The sequence below is a fragment of the Branchiostoma lanceolatum genome, chromosome 6, assembly GCF_035083965.1.
Source record: "Branchiostoma lanceolatum isolate klBraLanc5 chromosome 6, klBraLanc5.hap2, whole genome shotgun sequence".
NCBI lineage: Eukaryota > Metazoa > Chordata > Leptocardii > Amphioxiformes > Branchiostomatidae > Branchiostoma > Branchiostoma lanceolatum.
In genome coordinates this window covers 14,754,007-14,780,974 of record NC_089727.1, presented here as the reverse complement: position 1 = coordinate 14,780,974, position 26,968 = coordinate 14,754,007, and the positions used below count along the sequence as shown (strand labels likewise).

General features: G+C 40.2%; 4 protein-coding genes across 13 annotated transcripts; 2 read left to right on the top strand and 2 right to left on the bottom strand.

Annotated features, from left to right (window-relative positions):
• Positions 1–275: 275 nt before the first annotated feature.
• On the bottom strand, positions 276–4,310 carry LOC136436772 (beta-sarcoglycan-like). The gene is made up of 7 exons (XM_066431025.1): positions 4,129–4,310; positions 2,809–3,033; positions 2,332–2,514; positions 1,979–2,024; positions 1,621–1,784; positions 856–993; positions 276–574 (listed from the first exon to the last, which is right to left on the bottom strand). The coding sequence occupies exons 1-7, from the start codon at positions 4,297–4,299 to the stop codon at positions 344–346; spliced, it is 1,158 nt and encodes a 385-aa protein (XP_066287122.1). The 5' UTR covers positions 4,300–4,310; the 3' UTR covers positions 276–343.
• Positions 4,200–9,748, top strand: LOC136436774 (protein YIPF5-like). Of its 10 annotated transcripts, none has more exons than XM_066431029.1 (9): positions 4,200–4,310; positions 5,515–5,620; positions 6,441–6,611; positions 7,014–7,192; positions 7,618–7,656; positions 8,017–8,051; positions 8,328–8,438; positions 8,729–8,910; positions 9,469–9,748. In XM_066431029.1, the coding sequence occupies exons 2-9, from the start codon at positions 5,523–5,525 to the stop codon at positions 9,629–9,631; spliced, it is 978 nt and encodes a 325-aa protein (XP_066287126.1). In that variant the 5' UTR covers positions 4,200–4,310; positions 5,515–5,522; the 3' UTR covers positions 9,632–9,748. The 10 variants fall into 10 exon arrangements, with proteins under 10 accessions (XP_066287126.1, XP_066287131.1, XP_066287134.1 ...); XM_066431031.1 differs by having other exon boundaries at positions 4,207–4,310; positions 5,518–5,620; XM_066431030.1 differs by having other exon boundaries at positions 4,207–4,314; positions 5,518–5,620.
• Positions 9,749–12,583: 2,835 nt separating this feature from the next.
• Positions 12,584–18,591, bottom strand: LOC136436766 (high mobility group protein B1-like). The gene is made up of 5 exons (XM_066431015.1): positions 18,461–18,591; positions 14,854–15,032; positions 14,475–14,632; positions 13,857–14,031; positions 12,584–13,728 (listed from the first exon to the last, which is right to left on the bottom strand). Exons 2-5 carry the CDS (start codon positions 14,998–15,000, stop codon positions 13,534–13,536), a joined length of 675 nt encoding a protein of 224 aa, XP_066287112.1. The 5' UTR covers positions 15,001–15,032; positions 18,461–18,591; the 3' UTR covers positions 12,584–13,533.
• Positions 18,592–19,744: 1,153 nt separating this feature from the next.
• Positions 19,745–25,238, top strand: LOC136436767 (histone deacetylase complex subunit SAP30L-like). The gene is made up of 4 exons (XM_066431017.1): positions 19,745–20,670; positions 23,305–23,427; positions 24,058–24,156; positions 24,848–25,238. The coding sequence occupies exons 1-4, from the start codon at positions 20,491–20,493 to the stop codon at positions 24,968–24,970; spliced, it is 525 nt and encodes a 174-aa protein (XP_066287114.1). The 5' UTR covers positions 19,745–20,490; the 3' UTR covers positions 24,971–25,238.
• The last annotated feature ends 1,730 nt before the right edge of the window (positions 25,239–26,968 follow it).

The following is a 26,968-nucleotide window of genomic DNA, read 5'->3' as shown; positions in this document are numbered from 1 at the left end:
AATCATATTGTTAGTTCTTCTGTAAATTTTACTGCACTGGCACTCACTGTTCTCATTCACTGTTTTATCAGTTGTACTGGTAAAGTATTCAACCATTGAAAAGCATATAAAAGTATTCATTTATGTATTGCTTTGAAAGATTTTCTTCACAATTCACCATGTCAGAAATTGCCACAGCTCAATCAGATTGACTTTCCTTTTAACCAGACAAGATGGAGACTTTGCACGTCACTATGACTACAAAGACATGATTCAGAGGCACTTCTTATACTGTCTTTTTCCCTTTTCAGCTCCACTGCCACAGCACCATTCTATTAACAGAATTTTTTTTAGCAATAAAAAACTACAGGCAAGGGTTTATGTTTTCATTGACAGTGTGGCAGCCTTGCCCTGCCCTTGTTATAGGGACACGGAAGAGTTTACCCGACGGCGTGCACACACATATCTTGTAGGTGGTGGTGCCTCGGTCGATAACTGACAATGGATCGGGACTGCTACGCGGCAGTCGTGTGTTGTTGATATAAAGTCCCCCGCCGGCTTTCACAAAGGCACTGCCTCTTACAACAGATTCATTCTGGGAAGAGAACATAACAAAGATATCATGTAGTTATGCTTAATGTAAATGTCTCAAACATCAGACAGTAATACTGAAAATGCATACCCCTATCATCAATTTCAGAGAAAAAGTAGGTAAAAGTTTAACAAGAAACTTGATATGCTAGGATTCTTTTATCAATGTTGGCTTTTTTCTACTCCTACTGACGTAAAATGATGGATATAAGTACATGAAGAATATCATATCCTTCAGTTCTATATCAATAAACTGAATTGAACAAAAACAAATGAATTCCTTACTCGAAGTGTTTCAAGCATGAGATCATCTCTGAAGTTGAAGTTCACTGTCCTGCCAAGGATGTTGACCCCTTCGTTGCCTCGGAAGATGGCGTTCTTTCTCGTGCTCACACGTAGGTCACTGTTGATTGGACTGGCCACCTACCAACACATGCAGACAGTATGTGTGAGTAATCATATCTTTATATCTGCAGTGTCATAAGTGTTTATATCGTCATTACTTCATGTACATGTACTTTCAAAAAAGAAATGCAATGGGTGAATAAGCCAGGTTCAAAAGTTGTGGATGATTGCCTATGGAAAGGCCTTGGCCTAAGGGAGAGAAAAGTAAATTTAGGAAAGACTAATCTAAAACTCTAAATCAGTTTCCTTTCAAAGTGCAGATTACATGCATGGAAATAGTATATCATGAGGGAAAACTATGCTGCTATGGCAGAGTTTTGTGCTCTCTGAGTGTAATGTGGTGTACTTAAATTGTATCATCAAGTTATGAGACATTTGTTTTCATGTCATGAGATATTTCTCAACATGACTGAAGTGCACACTGTAAAAATGTGTTAAAAGCTAACAGGATGCTGAAGATATTCTCCAAGCAGAGGCTTTGATTGAGGGGCTAGTAGTGGCCAGGATTTTTAATGGTGCCCTCCCTTCACAAAGGGAGGGCATTGTTAAAAATCCCGGCCACTGATAGCCCCTCGATGAAAACCTCTGCTTGTAAGTTGTAGAATATGCTGAAGTAGCTTGGTGAATCCTTCGCCCCAGTCTTACCCTAAATGTCTGTGCCCTCCTGACGTTCAGATTGTCCACCCCATCTGGCATCCTGAACTCCTCACTGTCATAGTCAGTGGTGAAGATAGTCTGGTTGGTCTTAGGGTTAACAATGTCAAGGCCATGATCTCCTTTGATGGTAGTCTTGCCTGGTTCCACTTGAACTATATAGACATAAAAAATTGACTTTGATAAGTGAGGGTATTCTTAATTTCTATTCTCAAGTTTCCATACCACTATAAATGTCCAAAATTCTGAATTCTGTATGCACAATGAAGTCTGAACTTTGTTCTGTGCACATAAAAAAGTATGTATCATGCTGTTGGACTAAATCATTACATCATGGAACAAAACTCACCCGAACTGCCTCTGATCTGATCTGTGATCCTGTTCTGAGCAACGACCTGCAGAAGACAGACAGCATCATGTGTAAGTCATTTGCAAAGTTAACAGGCTGGACTGAAAAGAATGCAACATACAATGACCTCAAGCTCTAAAGCATTTTTATTTTTAGACCAATAGCAATTTTCTCAGATTGTTCGTTATCATTCCTCAAAAGTAAAACATATGGTATCTTTAGAGTGCAGCAAAACAAACATTTATCAGTGTAGCAGCCACTGTGGAGAATCACATACACATGTACAACAATGTATATAAATAGTTGATTTCTTCCTTAAAAACAATGTGGTATGTCTGTAGTGTAGTATTTACCGGTTGGTTGTCTCCTGTAAGTTCAAAGTCCTGGTTTCCAAAGCCACCAATCTTGCTGTCAAGTGGCTTGACATTGCCCATGTCCCCTCCGTACTTGAACCTGAGGGTCCCGTCGTCCATGAAGTCCAGAGTTTCCATGCCATTGTGGTCAATCACCAGGACATGGAGTAGCAGGACAGTCAGCTGGAATAAGAACACATTTGGTTATTCTTGTTTCCTTGTTGAACAGAACAGAAGCACAACAAGAACACATGAGCAAGGTCTAAATGATATCTCTCTCTGTCCGGTTTATTGTCTATTGTTCCCTATGGTTCAACATTTCGGGAGCGCTAATTCAACATATCAGGGCCAGGTTCTTTAGCTGGAGAGGTCGATGTTGCCACCTGGATGGCCTGCAAAGGAGGCTAGCAAGTTTTTACATATCTGTACTATAGGTACTTAGTGAAGTACAATGTAAATGGAAAGCTGTTTACTTACAATAAAGTTGATGATAACCAGGATGAAGAGGATGACAATGAGGATAATCCCCAGAGTCAGTTTCCTCCCTCTGATGCCCGTCTTGTGTAGCCTGTCCTCGTCTATGGGGACGTACCCAGCCCTGAAGTTACTGTTGTGCTCCTTGTTCACACGCTTTCGCTCCATGGACTTTTGGCGCATGGACAGTCGGCTGCCCCCGCCTCTGTGGAAACTGCCACCATCAGACTGTTGTCAGGGAAGAGAGAATAAACTTGACTTACTTGAGTCACTTACTTGCAACTTACATGTAATCCCAGTCAGGGCACTTAAGTTTAAAGCATTCAAAGCAGTGGATAAACATGATACAGTACCTTTACCAGTAGAATTAAGTCACATGACAAAGTTTTACTTTTTCAGTTTTTGACAGCTGACCAGAAAAGATTGCATTTGCAACATTGTATCATATTCCTGAATGGTACTGAGCTCTCCTCCAATGACCATCTAACCTTTCTACATCAACTTGATGTGTGAAAAAGAGTGTTATGACAGCTGACAATTCTGTGACAGCACATCACTGGTATGCAAATCTTAACAGGCCACACCAAGTACTTTCCAACTTAACTGTGTTCACCCAGATAGGTCTTACTTAATCGGAAAGTCTTAGCTTTCTAAACCCTACAGTAGGGCTAACTCAATCGTAAATCTTACCACAGTAAATTTGGATCACAAGATCTGAGTGCATCCTAAAATGTAAATTTTGTAATTTGAGTCAGCCTATTTTAGCCAAAACATCCTGCATCTTACTACATCTAAGCTATTTCGGAGTCTTCAACTCTTAACTTAACACAGCAGAACACATAAGACCTGTGGCTACTTTGTCTATTATAATGCCATACTTGTCAGTTTTATCATGTCACAATTACTCTCAATTCCCTGCACACTGTAAATGATTCCCAAGAATTCCCTTGTTTACACGTGAAGTGTTGTACACAAGGACATATTTGGAAATTCCCGACAGTTTAACAAAGATGCCCTTGTCATAATCAATAACATAAATTTTTATGAAACGCCCACAAGACCGCCCCCAAAGTCCCAGATGTGCAAGACATTATTCAAATTAGCTTGTCTTGATTTGTCGCGTCTGGCGTTTCACTTGTTGATAAAGTGTCGGGGACCGTTATCTGACTTTCACAAGTCCGCAGCACAGAAAAACGCTCGGTTAACGACACAACCGACCATTCAACCGCATCTACATATTCTTAGCTATTAACAAGACGTGTTTTCATCCTCTTATGAAGTCACAGGGTGCAGAAAAAGAAGATTTTGTACGGAACTCCTTACCTCCATTCCCGACATTTTTCTTGCAATTATCGCACAGAACTGTGGGTAGATGACAGGAAGTCTCGCGAGAACGAGCGAGATGCCACGTTGGTTCTGATCTTCTTCCAAGGAAGCCAAGTTTTTTCTTCTCCCAGATTGGGCGAATTTCGGACTGTCTTGAGGAGTTGTCATCTTCAATAACTGTAGGTAAGTGTATGACAAAGATAGCTTTCTATAGAGTAAGGATATGGCATGATTTGGTTTCAGTGGGGGGAAGAAATTGTGTCATTTGTTGCACGCCAACCAGCTGGAGGGGGGGGGGGGGTATTACTGTCAAAATTAGGGGTGGGTACCGGTACAAACAATTCAGGTCCGGTCCAGGTCCAGGTCCAGAGGGTCAGGTCCAGGTGCGGACCTGTACCTGTACCTGATTACAGTAGTGTCGCAGTACATCATATTTTGGAGAGCGAGACACACGTAAAAGTCTCCAAACGTCATGTCTGGAACGATATAATTTCTTAGGATTGCACTTTGTCTCAAAATTATAATTATACTCTCCTCGCCGTCTGTTTACTAATCCTTTAAGTGTTTCTAGGTATGATTCACAGCTAACGTCTTCGAACACGAAGTTAAATCTGCTATTTTGCATTTTCTTAGACCAGTTATGTGGCCGCCTGGTACTATGAATTTTCTAATCGGTCCATAGGCCGGTCCACTGATTTTTTACGGACCGGTTTTTTTGGACCGGTCCATTAAGAAATACCGGTTTTGTACCGGTTCACGGTACCGGTACCCACCCCTAGTCAAAATACTTATTATTTTGTTTTCAAGGAACGCTAACGACTTTATGGATTATGGTGGCCTTGCAGTCAGAACAGTTTTATAGAGTGTATGTGTTAGGATTTACCAAAACATTCTTGTTGAACACACTGTAAATCACAATTTATTCATTTTGATATGATTTTTAAAAATCATGATTGTGATAAGTTGCCCATGATCACTGTAACGTTACATGTAAGTTGGTTGTTATTTTGATTTGAGGTATTAGTAATATGGGTGGCCTAAGGTTGACATATATTTGAAGGAATTTTTAGGAACAGAGTATTTGCCCCGAGGCCCTGTTTCTTCACCTCCTTGGCCTTGTTTGCACTACCTTCATTCTTACTATTTGTATTTCAGTTCAGTCCATTTCATGCATTTATTTCTTGTGACACAGAATCCTCCATACCATTTTACAACCGAATACTAGAACCTGGGCCACTATGAATTGCCGTAGTGAATTGCCATACAAATGATAGTAACAGCTTCACAATCTCAGCTCCTGAATCATCATAGATTGACAAGCACACAACATATCACGGGTAATCCAGGTGTGATTTATCTGTTGTTCATTCTTTGTATGAAAAGAAGAAAACATGGAAGTCCCAATACAAGACACTTCCCCAATACAAGACACTTCCCAACCACCAGATAATTCCTCAGGGTTTCCTGAAGGAAGCCAGACACCACCCAGGTCTGTACTGTCTCTTCTGTGTCCATGCTTCCTCTATAACACAGTGGTGCTGGTGAACTGGCTGTTGCCTGGCTGATCTCTTCAACACACAGAATGCCATAATGATTGCTCGAACTATACTTCACAAAAACACTGGTTTAGGACAAGGTCTTGAGTTGAGAGGAAATAAAATCAAGGATGCTGTTGCTTTTTAATACCTCTGGAAACATTAGAATGGTGCTAGTGATAAATTCTCTTTCATAAGTGCATACAGTTTTTGTACTAAATGCAAGTAGCATGAACAGTTTGTTTTATAGGGTCATGTTTTGGTAGTATGATTTGGTATGCCCTTATTCAGTTATTGTGTCAGTGTCGTTGATGAAGATTGTCACGCTATGATTAAATCCACCGTCATGGAAGAGATAGATGATAGCTTAATCCGATGATATATTGAAATTAAAAGGGTTGCCTTGTTATTGCCATAGTTAACAGTTTTAGGGGACATGCTGCTCAAAGAATGCTGAATGTTTGTACAGCTTTGTTCTCCCCAAGTAGAGGTTGTTGGGGAAAATTGTGACGTTTTCATCATAATTTCATATGCCCCATTTTAGAGACAGTTGACGAAAAACAGGGCATATGATAAAAAGGTCACAATTTTCTCTGCTTGGAGAGCACAGTTTTGCAGACATGTTGCTCACAGAGAAGATTTTTGACTACTGTGTATGTTGTAGAATCTTACTGGATGCAAACAGAGACAAAAATCTCAGAGATGGAACCATTGGCTTGTATATTGAGATGCAAAGGTTCCTCGTTGTATGTGAGCTGGTTTCTCTTGTTTCAGTACCACCATGTCGGGAGGGTATGGACAGACCGCCGACGGGTTTGACCAGGGATTCTTCCAGACGAACTACGCCGGTTACGATGACCAGAACCAGAATGCAGGATACGATGGAGGCGGACAACAACAGTATGTAGCATATGACAACAGGGGACAGCAACAGTATACACCAAAGTATGTGTTGGTTTCTTTGTATACAGGAGTTTGAAACTACTTGGGTCTTAAGAAATAAGAAGGGCTGCACCTGAGGTAACACTAACAGTATCTATCTTGCACACTTTGAAAAGTTAATGGATTTGAATATTTCATATGTTTCTGATCATATGTTGTACAGTTTCCCGTTGGATATGTAGAATGCTGTCCTCAAATTTTGTCTTAAAATTTCAGACTTGTGGTATTATTCTACTCAAACTTAAAGTCAAACTGGCAGGTCCACATGTAACTTTAGAAATGTGTGTGACCAGTCATAGTATATAAAAGATTCTGTCCTTTTTTTGTGTCGAGTAAGGTTTCACTGTAAGTGTAACTGCTGTCATATAGTACATTGCTTACTGTTCTTTTCTGTGTGTTTTTTAGTCAATACCCTGCTGGTGGATACGACTATTCCCAGCAGCAGGGAGGGTACCCTGCCCAGCCCAATATCTTCACCCCAGACACATCCTCATCCTACGCCGGCTACACACAGACAGACGGGGCCTCACCCATGGCGCCAGGGGATCCCAACAGTTTCGAGGACGAACCACCGCTTTTGGAAGGTACATCTCTTTTCTCTCAGTGCAAGGACAAGAGAATTAGTGGGAGATTTAGGTGACTATGCTAGGAGATGGTGACAGTCTAAGATGGGGAAAATGTTGATGTGTGGTCTGGAAAGAGTAAAACATTTACAGCAGACTTAAATACATGTATCAACATTAGTACTGTCTTCTTTTTGTTCAAAAAGGAAAAGATTTGGTACAATCAGGATATTTTTTCCAGAAGCAAACATACAGTACATTGGAATGGACAGGAATTACTGGGTCATGTGGACGTTGCTTTTGTTGGTATTTAATTTGAGCAATTTCTTGATGCCTAAAACCAATGCAACAACTACTGAATTGAAATAGGGTCTTTAAATTCTTAGATGGATAAAATGCATACATACAAATGAGACAGCACACACACGCCCATTTTGTACTCACAGGCCACAACAGTTTTGAAGATGAACCACCGCTATTGGAAGGTAGGGATGCAGTACCGGTGTGTTGTGGTTGGTGGTGCCCCTGCACACTAAAACCTCTCAGGCATTTTTGGCTTTGTTCAGTTTTGTCCCACTAACATTCACCTAATCTATCTTCCATGAATTTTGGGAAAACATTTTTTTATTTGCTTGTTAATATTCTGACTGGGGCAAAGTGGTGGGTTGTCTTGTGCATGTAGGGATTTCTTAGGTCTGAGGAAAAAGAGGAACCATTTTTTAAATTGTAATTCAATAAGGGCATATATCTCCCCCTGTATAAGATATGGATTGACCATATTGGTTGTTTTTATATAATCAATTATCTATGACTGAGAATTTTGTGTCTCACTTCTTCTGTTTCAGAACTAGGAATCAACTTTGATCACATAACACAAAAGGTAAGATATCCAAGCCCACATCAATTTCTTAGTCAAAGCATATCTGCTGGCATTTTACCAAACAAAAATATCTTGATACAGTACTTTGACTTCCATAATACTAAAGCAAAAGCCTTATAGATTGGAATGTTTATGATAAGATGCCACAAGTACTAAATCTGGAGTTTCCTTTCAAATCAGGAGTTACATGTACTAATTTTGACCTTGATACCTCTGTCTGGTTACCTTTACATTCAGAATTGAAATCTTCTCACCATTTGAACCTTTTCCTTCCAGACAATGACAGTTCTTAACCCTACAAAAGAAACGGATGCCTCAATACTGGGGGATGGGGACCTGGCTGGCCCTCTGGTGTTCTGTCTCATGTTTGGGTCCTGTCTCTTATTGGTAAGGACCTTTCTTACCATGCTGTGCTTACAGCAAGCAACTATGGGATGTTACTTAGTAGCCATCCATTGTGGTACTATGATTAGTAAATTGTGAATGAATTATATGTTTTAATTGGATCTGATGTTTTGTACATTTATTGCAAGGCTGTAAAAAAGTTATAGAATTACGTGGCCATAGCAAAATTATTGACAAGTAACACCAGTATGTGCTAGCTTAGCTCACAAAAAGAAAACAATGCTTACGACAAATCTTTTATGTTTTTAAGTACTGAATATCTTCTATTTCAGGGAGGAAAGGTTCAATTTGGTTACATCTATGGTATCGGTGGGATCGGCTGTGTGTCGCTGTGGTGCCTGCTGAACATGATGAGTCTAACGGGGGTCAGTGTGTGGACTGTGGCCAGTATCTTAGGCTACTGTCTGCTGCCCATGGTCTTTCTGTCAGGAACTTCAATCATTCTTTCACTCCAGTGAGTATGGCTTCATCTTATTCTTCCCTGCATGAAAAGTATCACAAGGAGTCGCTGTTTTGCATGATACCTAAGAAAAGTTTCCTGCATTGGTATCTTTTTCTTCTTACTTTCTATTCTTTGTAACATTGTACTTCAAGTTTAGATACCTTGACCTGGTCTCAACCTAAGTTTGACAGATTTCTAGTTTTTGATTGAAATGATACCTGTAGCTAGCATTACATGGGAAAGAGGCAGTGTTCATTAATCAAGGTAGAATATGTTGATGTCATACACATGAACATAACTCCTGGAACAGCATTCCTGCGGATGTTGTAGCTGCCGAAACTGTGAACGCCTTCATGTCAAAACTGGACAACCACTGGAGTACTCACCCAGCCTAACATAAACTCTCATCACAAACTCTGAACTCTAAGCTTAAGACGCGGATCTCATATGCAATATGCCTCTTATCCGAACATTATGTTATGTTATGTTATGTTATGTACAACCATTGAATGTCTTTCAACATAAAGATATTATGTTAAAGTGAGTATGTTTGTTTTTTTGTCTTTCCAGGGGTGTCCTGGGCCAGATTTTAGCCACACTATCAGTGGGCTGGTGTAGCATGTCAGCCTCAAAGTTGTTTGTGTCAGCCCTCGCCATGCACGACCAGCAGCTGCTTGTAGCCTATCCCTGTGCCTTGCTGTACGGCGTCTTTGCCCTCCTGACCATTTTCTAACACTGGAATTCAGCACAGACTTTTTTGTATGGACTCAGCTGAAAGAAAAGTAACCAGCAAGGAGTTTCATATTCCAAAACTTAATCATGTAAATACTTCAGTAAGTATGCCATAGTATGGAAAATTGAGGGGGAAAGGAATGCCACAATGCTTCATTCCAGGGATGATCGTATTCAGAAGAAATGTGCATGGTGGAAGTGCTGAAACTTTGCTGGACCTTCTTAAATCTGGTGGACTGTATAAAGAAGAATAGTGTTTGCAGGTTGCTGTAAGGGAATGGAAATCAAAGGAAGATCGGGAAGAAGGAAGGAATCAAATATCACATGCTTCCCTCAAAGGCAGGGATGTCTGATATTGAACAAGCTTCAGAATAAGCTTGTTTCTAGGAAGGTTTTGGTAAATTATATAGCTGAAGGATTCAGTCTAAAAGGAATAGAGGTTTAAAGAGTGTCAGGTCTTATAGTGTAAGGTTATCAGCAGATGTTTCATTCTTAATTATTGGTGTTATGCTGAATCAAACTGCAATTGGTGTTATGTGTACTTTTGACAGGAACTACTAGTAGTCTACTACATTGTACTATGTACAATTACATACTTTTGTGTTCAGCTTTCTCAAAGTGTCAAACGGTCAATCTGTATACACTTAACTGTACAAAAGACATATATACATCTCACCAAGTCCATGTATAGCTCACATTGTACAGATACAGATCTGTTTAATAATGCCTTGTAAAACCTTCTGCTTGAGATTGTATGGCTGTTTTACAAAGCTGCTGTATTGCATGATACATCTTTGTTGCTATCACATTTTGTCAAGGTCATAATTTTATGAAAGCCAATAGCAATACCAAAACTATAATCCTTTGTTGCCTTTCTAACTTTTAACAACTTGTTTATCCTGTAGCAGAGCAACAATAGGTAAAGATTGATAAAGAAATGTGTATAGATTATATGCCGCATTGTCCGAAGCATGTTGACATATTTTAGATGTAAAAGTGAAACATAAAATGAAAGCAAACCTTTTCCTGTCATGTCCAGAATCTTTACTTTTATCACTTATAACATCTCCATACTACATACAGGCTAGATGAATTACTAAGTGATTGTGATTTTATCTATCTGTTACAAGGCCAGTGTGCTTAGTTTAGAGGGTCATGTCACAAGATATCAAAATGCATTAAATAATTTTGTACTCAATTCTCTGTCAAGATTTTTCCAGAGAAGTTTCTGTTAAAACACAGCTTGTAGAATGTCAGAGTTTGCAGCACATCAGAGCAGTCATTTGGAAACAGCATGTTGCCATTCACAAGTAACAAAGAATGTATTGGTGAAAATATTTTATTGGTAGTTCTGCTGCTGACATGTTTCTTGGAGCCTATGTCTAAATACATTTGTATGCATATGAGGATGAAGATTAATTGAAGCAAAAAAAAATTTAATGACACATAGAAGTGCAGATTACCACTAATACTATCAGGATGTTGCATAATGGAACAAAACACAAGGCATAGGTATCTTGCACTTTGGATTTGGTAAACAGCATTGCATTAAAAAAGGCTGTGCTTTTGGTGCAGCCAGTCTTTGTTCATCTCAGATGTGTTGCAGTTCATGTAGAAGAAACAAACAGTCTCAGTCTGATATTACTTGTCCACAAGCTTGCATAAGATTAATCATAAGCATTGTTGTTTGGAATATATACGCTGGAAACAATATCAGGTGGTCGTTGGAGGCATACTTTAGTATTAATAATAGAATCTAGAAATTCCCTGCTGCCCAACCCTGTAACCAATGGAAAATCGGAGGTCTAACAGCTACTTTACTGTGCTCAAGGTTAAATATACTAGATCTACTGTAGGATATGGATTTTTTAAAGATTTCCAATGTGAAATGGTGATTTTACTGCAGGTATAGCCAAGTTTAAGTGCACGTAACAAAGTTGACACATGTATACTTTTTATAAATCAAATCTAGGGTAATTGATTTGACCAACATCAATGTTACCACACATGACTTTGAACTGTTCATCAATGCTGCCAAATGGCAGGGCTTTGTGTTGTTAATGCACCACAAAGTTAACTCAAGTCAAAAAGCCTCCAGCTTCCAATCATATGGCCTATTTTTGTCCGTCCTCCCCGCAGTCACAATTTTCCCCAACAACCTCTGGTTAGAGAGTAAATTAATTTGGTGAACAATCCTCCTTACCAACCAGAGGATGGCTTTCAGCTTGTTTTTGTGTTTTGTTTCGAGGCGACAAAATAAAGCACCCCAGTAGTGCTAACAGATGAGCTGATATCACACCACGTCTTGGCAGTTGGAGAAGAGCATCATATCAACCTACAACTGTATTTCTCACTATTTACGTGGCTCTAAAAAGTAAGTCGTCCTCAGTTGAGGTGAAGCAATGATGATCACGTTTTTGGTCAAGCACACTTGCAGCTAAGAACCTGACCCTATTCTGTTTTACAGTCATCAGCAAGACAAATTTGTGTTGCTTTACAAACATCTAGGGTTAGGAGCTGTAATAACTGCCACAAAGCTCTTTTCTGAAACAAAGGTGAGGAGTGTGCCTGGTTCAAAACTTTACTGCCATGTTGCCTGGGGCTACTGATTTCATGCCAAGGTCACCTGCATTGTATTTACCTGTGACGGCCCATTTTTTTCAATTCTGTCATGGGCAAATCAAGGTGTCTATCAGCATGAGCGATGAAATTATCATGAAACTGAACTTAATCCTGGTTTAATCCTATTTGCTCTCAACAGATTACTTCTTGCCAGTGCACTGGTGGCAGTACAGTCACTTCAACCATTTGATCCTTTTTCCATATCTGTTTTGATCTTGTTTTCTCAATGGACAAGTTCAAGCTGCATATATTACAGTGTGCTAATTATGTTTCATTCAGTCAAGTATGCTAACAGATCACCAGCATAATCACTAAAGCAGAGACCAACTGGTTTTATTAATAAAAATTTTATTTTTCACAAAAAAGTTATAGGTACAGCCAAAACAAAGTGATCAAAACTCTCCCTAACAGTCAATTCTAGATTGGGGGCTTTCAGCACTCGCAAATTAGTATGTTCCCGCTATCATGCCTCGAAGCTTGGCTTGAGGTAAGAACTACTTCAAGTTCAAATCAATCAGCACCAGGAATTACTTGCACTTTGAGCCCTCTCATCCTGAAGAGACAGCTTGGATCCTTCCTAGGTATATTACAATCTGTAGTATTGGGGACAGGCAAGTAAGCATACAAAACTGTTTCCTATATTCTGACAAGATTCATTCTCTTGCTAAAATGACTTTTGGTTGTAATACAAACTTGTCTGCCTGTTTAAGTACACAAAGATTTGGGTAAGCCCTAAACTGAGAGAACTGTCAATGAGAAAAATGACATAGCTACACAAGGAATGTTGTTTTCTCACTACACACAAGGAGGCTGCTTCAATGCAATTAAAGGTAGGACAAATCTTCAAAAAATCTACACAATAAAACATTACCATGCTACTCACTCTTTGGAAAGCGTAACCATACATGTAGCTCTACAGAAATGATTTAGGTTTCTAAAAAGTGAACTCACAATGAAGCAGCTTCAAAAATCTCTTCTGGTCCAACAGTACAACAGCAAGACAGTAAACAACAACTACCACTACTATTTATATATTTTCTCCCTCTAAAAATGCATATACTGGTAATCACAGGCCTAGTCTTCTACGGATACATCTTCAAACACAGTTTTACTCACTGAGTCTCGTAACACAACCATAGGATATGTGACAGGGGTCCTGTTCTGAAAGGGCTCGCTACTTTTTTTCTACATTTTTTTTGTCCTGCCTAGGGTAATAGAGAAGATGGACTGGAATGAGCTTTCAGATGTGTACAGCTGAGAAAGAGCCTTAGAGGACAAGATCTACTCGTCATCATCATCGTCATCATCGTCATCATCTTCTTCCTCCTCCTCCTCTTCTTCCTCCTCTTCCTCCTCGTCATCATCCTCATCATCATCTTCCTCTACCCTCTTGGGTGGCGGCGCCGCCTTCTTGGCTGGACGGCCCTTCTTGGCAGGGCTGGCACCACCCCCAGTTCTCTTGTACTCTGCGAGCTCCTGTTGAAAAATCATTTATACCGTTAACAACATAAAAAGCCAACAGTGTGAGAGCATGTGTCTACTTTCCCCTACATAATAAGAAGTAAATCTGTCTCTTTACAGTTCCATGTACAAATTGTACACACCTTCTGGTAGCGAGCCTTGTCAGTTTGGGCCTTCTTTTCATACTTGGCTTTGTCTGAATCAGTGATTTCCTTCCACTGCTTCCCCAGAATCTTGGCGATGTCCCCCACTTGGAAATCAGGGTGTGCTGCGCGGACCTTGGGACGAGCATCAGCACAGTACATGAAGAAGGCTGACCTGGAAAATGACAAAAACAGCAGATTTTTATACTTGAAAACTAAACGAATGAAATAAAAACTGTTACAATGAAAAATAGACCACTGTTGAGTCACTTTACTCAGGCTCTATCCCCCTGAAGGAGCAAAGACTATGAAGTCAAGTCAATATGCTAATTGCAGACAAACAAGTACATGGAGATACATGAAAATCAAAATAGTTATCTAGTCTACTGGGCAAGTTCTATTTTAAATATAGTTGGCCGGGTTTGAATTCTTTTATGAAAGCAGTGAATAAACACTAGTCTGGAGACAGATGTCCATCTTCATTGCTACCTTGTCCCCCCAACGACCCGGAGGTCAAGGGACTAGCTGTAGAAGCAGAATAAACATTGTCAAAGCCAAATTAGTTGGGGTTGATAATCTGTCGGCAGTTGTTCTTAGCTCCAGAGATACATCACGTACATGGCCCTCTTGGGTGCGTTGGGGTCCTTCTTCTTCCTCTTCCTGCGGCCGCCCTCTTGCCCCTTGGGCGGGACGTACTTGGCCATGTCCCGTTCGTACCGCCTCTTGTCTGTCTCGGCAAGGTCCTGGAAGCGCTTTTTCTCACCATCATTCATGGTCTGAAAAAGAGGGAAAAAAAATCAGTGTTGAATTCATTACTCGTCTCTATGGTCACTTAATTACAAATAGAAAAACATAACAATTCCATCATCCTCCATATCATGCAAACACAACATCAAAATGTCCTGCACACTTTAAGTACAAAAGACTTCCTAAACTGAACTTAAGTCTTTTATTGAACTTTGCAATGAGAAATTACAGCAAATGAGGTTGATCTCACCTTCCATCTCTCAGCACACTTCTTGGAGAACTCAGTGAAGACAACCTGCTTGTCGGGGTACTTCTTCTCGTGCTCACGGCGGCACTCCTGTACGAAGCAGGCATACGCCGACATCTTCCCCTTGGGCTTGTTCTTGTCCTTTGGCATGATGGCTGACTTGATACTCCACGGATTAACACCTGAAACAAGGAGTAAAACCTTTAGAAGACAATAGAATACATCCATTAGATATCAACAGTATGAAAAAAAATTGATACAGAAATCAAGGAAACCCTGTGATGACTGCATATTTTCAATATAGCTGTATAAATAGTGTAAACATCACAGCAAGCAAAACATGCCTTTTTTTGGCAGATAAACTTCTTCAAATCACTCCACTGACTTATTATGTAATCACCCTCAATCTCACTAGAAGTTAATGTTCCATCAAATTCATCCTGGATAAAGATGGCACCAATACAATTTGCACATTTTATAAAAATCTCAATGGAAACATTACTATGATTAGCTTGAGTCAGAATGCACCGTTCCATTAGTATTTCTATAGCACCATTATTTCATTCTCTGTGGACAGTTCCAATCGGCTGGCTACTGAATACTTAGTACAGCTAGCAACACGGTCTGTGATAACGCCATTATAGGCCCAGCACAGACTGATTAATACAAACTTCAGTGACAGGGTGTGTTGCAGCTCAAAATCCAATCAAGGATTATTGGAAAGCTGCTTGTTATAGCAAGGAGGCCCTGGCAAGAGAACTGTTTTCTTAGACCCAGTTATATTGGCCAAAATAACAAATCTAATTGCATGTCACTTATCTACTGGTGAAACTTTGAAGCACAAAAGGTATCAAAGACTGGAGTGATAATTACTGTGAGGTGTTAATTACAGTAAATGGGAATAATTACAAAGGCCTGCTAAACCGTCTCCTTATACCTTGTAACTTGTCCATGAATATTTGTGGAAAATACACACCCCTCAAAACATGACCTGTTTGGATCATATTTGCATTACAGAATACTAGTACCAACAGAAGCAGCCAGCAACACCCATCAAAATGCCGGAGTGCCTTTAATTCAATGCTGCTGTTAGGATCAAGAGTGGTATCATAATGCACCGGATATAAATTCATTTCTAAACCAGAACACCCATGCCTGAATGTTACAATCATCTATGAGTATGAGCCCAGTTTCTACAAATTAATTGTACATCTGCCAAAAAGTGCAGTGCAAAAATAATCACAGCTTACTTGATCACTTCTTTTGTTTGCAATTGTCACACGCGAAGACATGTTTCAAAGCCATGTGTTGGCACTAAAAGTTTTTTTTCCCAAGAATTATTAAAAATTGAATCTAATTTTAAATAAAAATATACCCTGAATACTAAATTCACTCCAACATTTCTACCAGTACCACTCAAAAACCATGAAATCATATCTATTTCGGTTCTTTTCCTAACTTCAAGTTGTAAAATCATTTAAAAAATATGGAAAACCTCAGCTCAAACAGTCTCAGACTGTAGCTTACAGCTCAGCTCAAGATTCAAAAACAAAACCCTTAAAAATTGCTTACATCTGAAGTTCAAAAGCAAAATTGGGTTCAAAATCAAAGACTACCCCACAATGGGTACCAACTACCGTGTAAACCTTCCACAATTTATCAATACAAAGCCTGACTAAAAAAAAAAAAAAAAAAACTGCCCAATCGTCTACTTTTTAGGTTCTAAACTGACAAATTCAGAACTGAGGATGATTTTCAATACTGGAGGGAATAAGTTCTGCTACTGTGTTACACACATCAGTCACAGTAATGCTCAACTTGCCCATCCCTTCTCATTGTCCCAAACTGCTAAATTACCTCCTCAAAATTAACACCAAACGCACCAAAAATCCATTTAAATCCCTTTAAAACGTGTGCTGAGTTTCTCTCACAAAAACTGTACGCTGTTGTAATAACCCTAACAATAACCAGAAAGTCGAAAACTGGAAAAACAAGGGCCCCATTCAAAACCTATGGCAAAATGCTCACCAGCAGTGAAAGCTCAATTAGATTCATAAATAACTGTGCCAGCCCCAAATACATGACCAAGCATAAAATTTGAATGTCTCATACATTATCAGGGCCTACATTCAGGGTAATTTTTCTTCAGAAATTGACAGATATCTTGCCTTTAGAATTCCTGTGTATGGGAATGTGCAATGGAAGCCATTGCTGTTGCACCCCTTTTCTGTTGTACCGATATCAACACAGCTCAAACAACAAAATCCTCCCTTTCCTCCCACCAGACCAAAATGGCTACCGTTTCAGCTTGCTTTCTTCCCCAAAATAGGCCCAGCCAGCAAAAATGTGGTCAAATGGACGATTATTTCCCATTTCTAACAATATTATTGCAGCTACATGCACTAGCAAGTGCTCTGGGGTGCTCAGAAAAACGGCCCAACACAAAGCCTATGGAGAAATTCATCCCGGACAAGAAAGCTCATTTTGTCTGAAAAACAACCTCCCTGTCGTCATTAAAATGACCTTTGAGGCTTCGCATAAGCGTCCCCCACCGTTTCCAGGCTGTAAACAAGCCTTCTTTCAAAATTTCTGAGTTTTCTGAACACTTAAGTCAAGTTAGGTTGGGTTCTCAGTGGCAACATAAGAATCCCGCTATTCAGCAGTGCAGTGAGATCAATCTGTACAAGGGCAAGCCACAAACCAGACCGAAAAACAGCTTCCCGCCATTTTAAATTCCTCCAAAACGGGCGAGGACAAAGGAAAGCCATCCTTCCCCACGCTAGAATCCTTCTTTACCAACGATCTTCCCGATTATTTGGCCCGAAACATTCTCCAAACCCAATCCGACAACTTGAGGTACAGGCCTATGTGTAAGTGGTAGGGTAGGCATTGCCTGGCAATGGATAATGGCGAACAGAGAAGGTGAGGCAAGCTAGCTAGAAAACAAAGTGAAAATTTACGCCGCCACGCCACCCAAATCCATCCCCATGAAAGAAAGTCCCTTCCAAATTTCCTCCCCGACCTGATCTGAACCCGTTTCTTCATAAATACAAACAGATTTTAACAAATTTTCGTACTATAAATGCCGTAGGTGCAAGTCTATGGAACTCTATGGGCAAACGCTGGGTACATAGGCAGCAATGCTGTGGCAATGGCAGGCACAAACATAGGGAGAAAATGGCAGCGTTTCTGCATGGCAGGCGCCCATAGGCAAAGCCTATACAAAAACGAGCCAATTTCGGCAAGCCGTAGAAAAATTTTGCGCCGTTGGAAATTCACCACAAAATTCAAAATGACAGATCAAAGCTAGAAGAATACTACAGTGAGGTTTTGCAGGCAAATCCTGAGGTAAATACCGGAGAAAAACGAAGGGGAAGCTAAATGAGTGCAAGGGCCATGATTCTTGTTGGGCAGCCATTAATGCGCACTGCTCTGAACAGGTAGGCGATTCGTCCAACAGCGTCCATGTAAAAATTCAACTGCGCACTCATCTATCATCGCGTAGAAATTGTAACTAATGCAAACCAACGATATAATATCAAGCTACACTTTACCAATTTTTCCGAGAATTTGATAAAATACAGAACGTGTAGGGAAAATGTGAACTTACCTCAAAGTTCTGCAGCGAAGCCTATGGTAAAGAGCAGCAGTACCCACGCTACTTATGCTGCATGCCTTGTTCCAATGTCCCTCCCGTGATTGGTCAGATTTGTTTTCGTATGTGACCGACGCGCGCACTGATTGGTTAGCTAAGTTTGCCACAAAGCTGTCACATTCCCGCCAGCCCTGACGTCAATTTTGGCGCGAAATTTTTGTCCGTCTGCTTTGGACGGGCTTCAAGCTACAATACAAAGGGGCTGTATACAGACAGACGCCAAGGCAGAGTTACCATAGCCCATTATTGTTGCGCGCTGGTTGGCGCATACCTGAAAAGGCTTGGTTTACAACACGCCTGACCTGGCTGAGGTAAAAGGCAGAACAAAAATGGCCATGTTATTTACAATTTATAGCGTCTATCTTCTAAAACGCACAAAATAGTGTGTCCGTGTCCATGTAATCTCATCCGATTTTTATGTGACAAAACGTTTTAGCGCCATACGTTCAAGCCTACTGTGTCGTTCCTTTAAAATAGCCAAACAGATTCATAGAATTTAGAAACTGAAAACCAAGACAGGACAAAGCCCACTGAAGAGTTATTGATCAAGAATTTGTGAAGAACTTGTGAATTTTCAAGTTTACTCCAATGTGAGTGGTTCCTCGTTGTTGTTGCAAAGAGGTCCAAAATCGTGAAGGTAAAAAGAGTAAACATCTGGTACAGAATTTGACTTTCACTGACAAATAATACGATAATTTTTACTTTCTTGAGTCTTGAGACATGTAAGCGTTACATGGCGATCTAAGTGCACGGCATTTGTTTAAACTTCTTCAAAGCAACAGACATGTTTGTATTTAGACTACAGGGATGCTTCCTGAAACGCGTGATCTCGAATGACGTGAGCAAAATAGCCATGAACACCAGCAACAAGAAATATGAAGAGTGATATTTATTCCAAGTCTCAAAGGACCAAGTTAAAGGGCGCCCTGGGTCATAGAGACAGGAAAGACCAAAATAAACGTTTGCTTGTACATGTATTTCCTATTTCAGGGTAAACTTTTCCGTAATGCCTCGGTCAAACGATCATGCAGGTATCTATAACATAATGCCCTATTCTAATCTCTTATGATCATTGGCACGTCTGCTTTGTAAGACACAAAATGCGTGCTTTAATTGCACCTAAAAGATTGTTGCTTATTGCTTTATTCCTCCTAATTTGAGACGGGCGGAGCAACTGTCTCACATATGTTTTATCTGACCAATGGAAGCGAAGAAATGCTGTCACGTGACAAGGTTTGTATTCGGGTGCCACTTTCGTGCCGCGAAGCAGCCGATTCAGGAATCGCCTCTGTAGTGAGACGAGTTGGGACACCAAGAAAGGGGCCTCAAGTCGACTGACGACTGCCCAAGACATTGTTTGACGCTGTGGTTATGAGCAGAGTGTCGTTGACAACCTTGCTGTAGGGTTTGAACTAGCTTGGGATTGGTTTGAGGCGGAAGATCGTCTGGAAACCCCCGCCCCCACGTCAGCCTGCCCGCGATCAGCTGGGAACCTTCTCTTGACCGAAGCCCCAGCGGCAGGGACGGCCCACCAACGTCGTCTGGTCCGTGTTTAAAGTCCTGGACTCACCTGGAGTGTGATAATCCATTTTCTACCTTAACTTCTTCCTCATTCTGCTGCCAGCACCGTTTCTGTTCAGCAGCAGCGAGTAGCCGGGTCTGGGGAGCCGGTTACATTTCGGGGCGAGCACGCGCCAAACTGTCAACAAAAGGATCGCGAGCCGACCTCCAGTCTGCTGAACTCACCGTTCCCTAAAGGCGGTATTCGGGATAGAAGATTGCTTCTGTGACTTTCCTTCATCAGAGTGACCCAAGTTACGGATCGGATAGGCTTCTGTTAGTGCTGGAAGGACCGCTACACTTACTGTACTGAGGGGCTATCGTCAGCAAATCGTGTTTGTGTGTGGGAGCCATATTGAAAAATACCATTGTTTCGAACAGTCTCGGATCCTTCTTCCATCTAGCTTGGATATCCTGCCACAGACATGAGCAACTTGAACGGTTTCAGTACGGAGGACGACTCTCGGGACGCGGGGCACGGACAGATCTGCTGTCTGGTAGACGACGGAGAGCGCTGCTCCCGCATGGCTGGCAACGCCTCCTACTCCAAACGGATACAGAAGACCGTGGCACAGAAGAAACTCAAGCTCAATATCGACCACAGCGTAAGTCCCAAACGCTATGTATTCTTTACATGATTTGACCAGAATTTGTTGAATTTAAGTGTCTGCGTACCTGTCACGTACATTGTGAAATTTTGGGTCAGGACAGAAAGCCAGCTGAGCTGAGACAATTTGACCTGTTTACGTTTCAGTTCAGACGTCTCTGGTTACGCTACCGTTTTTGTAGAGCTGTTTTCCCCTTGTTGTTTTGTCCCTAGAAAATACTTCACCCGTCACTGTTGCTGGTGGGAATTTTAGCAATATCCGCACTGATAAGTAACTGAAAGTTTACACTTTTCATGCTAAAAAGTGGTGGGGGCAGTACCCCTTTATAATTTTGAAGCACCGGACGTGACCTGGCGAGCCTAGAAAAGCGCCCAGATTTGCAGACGACTTTTTGTGTCAGCTGTTTTACATTTTCCTCACATTACACAGACTTCCCCGCCTTCATTCCTGACGTACACATTGATATACTATCGAAATCTTAAGCATTAGGCTTGTAAGTCATATCATAACATTTCCTTGGTGTGAAGCAATAGTTTATTACTGAAGACACGTCGGTAAATGTGGCTTGGTTTGCTTCCGGGTCCCCGGCCTGCGGGAATGACTGGAGAAATGTACACACAGCTGGCCGACCAATCAGATGTCTGCGCTAAATATCACCCTATTAATATTCATGACATGTTTTGAATTTGACATTGCCAAAATACTGTGGTTGCAACATATTAAAATGATTTTCCCAATGATGATTTGCCATGTTTTTGTTGAAAAAACTAAATTTCCTACTGAGTTGGTAAAGAATGTCAAATTTGTGTAACATTACATATTTTGATTACATTAATTTCTAAGGAATAAGAATCATTGCTCGTGTCCTTCATGCATGGTGGTTGTTATGATTTATCTACAATCTGCTGAACGGGCAAACTGGACTGAACGTAGGGTGTTCGCGTATATAAGGATGATATCCCATATACAGTTTCTGAATGTTATTTCAGAAAAGATATTGTATGCAACCGGTAAAATGTTGACAGTTGACTTTGCCACTGATTATTACATACATTTATGTCAAACCTGGGCCGCAAAAAAACGTTTGATATGGGTGTTCTGAACCGGGTGATAGAATGCATTTGAGTGCGCCAAGTGCGCCGCTATCGAAAATTCGATACTGGATTCGATCGTTGGAATGTGCGGCTGTTACAATTTTTTTGTTTGAGGACACCAACTTTTCTCAACTTCTCTGGCGCATTTCGCATTGAAATGTGTGTTTTCTCAGGTGGGTATGACATGAATAAAATACAACACGGTGTTGCATTCTATAAACAATTCACCAACCCCATGTATGCACAATTATGTACTGGGACAGTGCTGGACTGCAAAGGTATTCAAGGCACAAAGGTGTTCTGTCTTCCATCTTGTAAGGTGTCTCACATACTAGTGCATGTCTTGAAGTGGTAGACAGATTATAGTCTGTTAGTTTTAGTATCTACATGTATTTCCATTTTTTCTTGATGAAGACAAGACATCAGATGTATTTGCTCTGCTTTGAAAGTGTTGTTTAGGATTAGAAATACAAATCAATATTTCCAGTAGATACTCATTACTAGGCTTTTAGATCCTCGCAATGTTCTAACATGACGTTTTTTCAACATCATCTTGTGGCTTTTATTCATGCTACCCTCTGACATTGACATGTCTGCTGTTTCAAACTAACTGGATGATTGTTTTGGGGTACATTTCATGTGCATTGGTCCAGACCAACAACTTGGTCCAACTTGACCAAGGTGTTGGACCAACTGTTGTTATGCCGAGTTGGCCAGCTTTGCGATAGGTTGAGTTGGTGATGGGCCAAGTTGTCCAGATTCCGCTTCTTGATACAAGAAAGAATATCTTCACACTGTTCAAGGTTTTGACAAAGACAAAGCATTCTTTCCCTATCTGTAGACTTCCACGTAGGCGTTGATTGATCACCTGCATATATGCAGGTTAAAATTGCTCAGCTGTAAAATTCCATTTCACCTGATCCATCAGTTACTGCTAGGCGAAAGCTAGAGTTGGTAAATTCAAACTTGTCTCAAGCTGTTTCAAGAAGTATGAAGATATGGCGATAGCAAGAACTTTGAGCATTTTGGGACAAGTTTGCTGTGAACATGGTATGCATAATAGTACACTGTCTTTTCTGTACATCAGTGATGTCGGAATCAACAAGGCTCGCAGTCAGTCTTGTTGACACCAGATCAAATTTGAAAATTTCGATGTAGGACTTTCAAAAAAATTTGTAGAAGATTTCATACCAGAATTGGGCAAAACAGTCTATCACACAAGGATTAATATTGTACCCTATCATCCTGTATAATATCCTTGATCAGCTTTCTTGTTCGCTCCTTAAATGCAGTTCGCGGTGGTTTTATGTTCGTGGTTTTCGCGGTAAGCTTTTCACCGTGAAGTTAAAACCACCGCGAACATTTCTGCTGGTGTTTCTGTAGAGCTATTATTGTTTCAAACGCGAACCTAAAACCACTGCGTACACTTCATTTTCTCCCTACCGCGAAATTAAAACCACTCGAACTTAAATGCATTTACAGTACTCTCCTAATAGTGTGTTAATGGTCGAATGTGGTGTTATGTTTCCCTCCATAGGCACGCCACATATACATCTGTGACTACCACAAAGGGGTGATCCAAAGTGCTCGCAGCAAGAGGAAGCGGAAGTTGAGTGATGAGGATGACAACTCCCCGGATCACGACTATGATGGACCTGAGGTTAGTTACTGTTACAGCTTACAAGTGAATGTTGCCTTGATATGATATGTAAATGAAGCTTGTTGCCTCAAGTTCAAAGTCTAAATGTAACCTTTGACAGTAGCTGAAATTCACCTTGAACTTCTGCTGAACCCTTGTGATCCTTGTGTATAATGTAGCATATCTGTGTATTGTATTACTTTCACAGTAGCCTAGATAACTATTTCGATTTCCATTTATCTCCATGTACATGTTTGTCTACAATTAGCATTTGGGCATGAACTTGCATTAAAGCTATTATTATATTCTGGGAACCTGAAAACCGGGTCAAGCTAGAGACCTGAGTGTATACACCGGTAAAATAAATGAAATTAAATGAATGGTCATCACTACGTACATATGTAGTGCTGAACTGCAGACCCAAATTAAAAAATTAGCATTGCTAGTCTGCCAGAGATATTCTGTTGTATGGATGCTAGCTTGTTTATGTAACACTATTTAATATCTAAGTATTGAAATTGAATGGTGTTAAACATGTAGTAGAATAACAAGTGCTTGTAACATCAATCTATGGTATGACTATTTCTCCATGGGTGCCATGTATGTATGTTTGAATCTTGAAAGACATCTGTAACATTATTGTGTCCCCAGGTGGACCTCCTTGGTCTCCAGGTGAACACCTTGCGCAGGTACAAACGTCACTACAAGCTGCAGACACGACCTGGTCTCAACAAGGCGCAGCTCGCAGAGGTAGGTCAACCCCCTACAGCAGAGATTACCTTCTCATTACATGCTGACTTAACTTCTGACTTGTTGGCGGGCAAGGCTGGGTGATTTTCATTTTAAGACGTTAACTGTGCAAAATGTTGGCAACTGTGTATGATACCTTGGCGCTCATAACTGCAAAGTCATGATAGCACCAAGATTCTTGGTTAAACAAGTGTATTTTCAATAAAAAGGTTAGAAATATTTATGGAACAAATGTTTTGCCGAATGATGGTCTATGAGGAAAACACCTAAAGTTTGCTATGCCTGCCCTTTGAATTGATGAGAAGACAAGAAGAAATATGTTGATATACCAATGTCTACTTGTTCTGTCATAACTAAGCGCTTTGTGCATGTGAATAAGCACACACCAGCTTTTGTAGGATGTAGTTCTTGTGTACACTCAGCAGACCACAACATTCCTACCCTAATGCTGGAACTGTTGGGACCACCCTTACTTAGATTAGGACAACTTGTTCATCCCAAAAAAGACTTGGAGCCAGTTTATATTTATCTACATTTTGTACAATTGTTTAAGAAACATCAGGTCTCCAAACTGTGCCCTTGCTTCAAGGTAGAGTTATAAGCTATATCATTTGCACCAGACATGAATTGTTTTTGCTAGCAATGTTGTAATTAACTCACATTTTCATGTTGATTTGTTTATGCTTTACAGACAGTCAGTCGTCACTTTAAGACCATTCCAGTGCAGGAAAAGGAATGCCTGACCTTCTTCATCTACATGATCAAGAACCACAAGTCCAAGTTCGACCAAAAACATTTTGGACATGATAGCTAAGGAGCCTATCTTAAGAAACAACAGTCTAACTTTCTTTGTAGAAATCAGGCTTTGAGCCTACATTATAATATAAATATCCTTGTAAGTAATGGCAGTGTGTGTGAGTGTTTGTTGTGTAATTTTCACGTGTTATAGCTGTGAAAATGTCATTTGTGGAAGACTGTGATACATGTGTCTCAATTTTACAAGTAAACAATCATAGATTGTAGGACTTGTAGGTACAATTGTACAGTATCCTTTCATTGCATTAAAACATTTGGCAAAGCAACATTTTAGCAGTTTTCCATCCTATGTTGGGAGTACTTCTACAGTACTACTTCCGTCAAAATTGATATAAGTAGAATTTCAGTAACATGAAATACTGTCAAATCTCCTTGCTACAGTAGTAGTTAATGTTGGAGAGGTCGTTTCTTAAATTTCTTTTTCTTCCTTACTGTTTCCCGTCCTTTTAAATTGCTTTTTTATAATCAGCTCTATTTGTGTTGTTGCTTAATCATGAATGAAACAACAGTCAAAATGTCACTGTTCTACACCCCAAATTTGTGTAATTGCCAATCAAGTGAATTTGAAATTGGTTTACTGAAAAATTTGCTAGAACATGCCTTTTGACTGTGAAAAGTCTGAGGTCCCCAAGAATTCTACATTTGTAGTAGCTTGTTCTGGTAGATCTTAGACTATGTTGGAAATCTTTTTTTATGTAACAGAAATTGACAAATTACAAGCAATATCACAGCTGAAGCTTATTTTCTTGTTCACACAGTACCATAGCTGCAGAATTTAGTCTCTCCCAACTGTGTACCTCCATGAAGTCCTTATGATAACTCACTGCTGCCCAGTGCTGATTTTTTTGTGGTGTTCAACTTCAAGGTATCTCATGGTTGAATGAACATTGTGAACTTCTGTTCTTAGCATGACAGTATGATGACACCATGTGCCTCCCTTGAGATCTCCTGTATCATTTCTCCTATACAATCATGTCTTATGATTGTTTGATCTTCTGTGATCTTTGACTGCCAAAGATAGTAATTATTCCTCTCCTATATAAATTGTAACTACAACCTGTCAGAAGTTTCGTTTGTTTAGATCCTTGGGCATAACTTGGACAGATGAAGAATCTGATTGTGCCACCAACCTGTTCCTTCAAGGTGAAGGATTGTGTAGATAATACCGCTATCTGGCTTTGACTTGTATAGAGTGATGAACTTTTAAAGTGACATTTAAATTTTGTCATTCAGAAGTAACTTCCTTTTCACAAATAGTCTGAGATCTTTAAGAACTCAAGGATCTGTTGTTTTGGGGAACACTTAACTCTTTAAGGAGTCTTTGTGGTGAACATGCAAGTTATACTTACTCGACTTTGGTACCACAAGGTGGTAGACCACTTGTTAAGCATTGGTCAGGAGTTTTTACTGCATCTGTAGTTTTGGGTTGACAACTCTCAGTAGTGGTAGGAAGACCTTACATGAATTGAAATGTCATTATAATGGAGGAAAAAATTTCTACTTGATACCCATATATAGGTAACATTTCATTCTGTGGTAAACTGAGTGATATTTAACAAAACTGACGAATGACATACTAGTATATTGCATACCATCCTTTGTCAGCTCTAGTCTGTTGTAACTTCTCAAAGTGGACAACGTTTAACATTCTCCCTACTGAGCTAGCCTTTTGCGACCAAATGTGTACTGGTTACACTTGGGCAGCAGGGTGATGGTTAACAGGGGTAATATTCATTTACATTGTACCTACTTGTATCACTATGTATCATAAACATAGGAACAGCATTAAACTCTATGAAGGGAACTTTGTGTCAGTTTTTCCTTGCCTTTTTATACACCAGGAGGTGCAGCATAAATAAATGAGGCACATGGCAAACATACACGCACTGTACTTCCTTCTGGATTATCAACATTGAAAAAATAAATTCTGCTGCTACTTTGAATATGTCACTCTCTTGTAGTCTAAACCTGAGCTGAGATTTGTATACAAAATTGA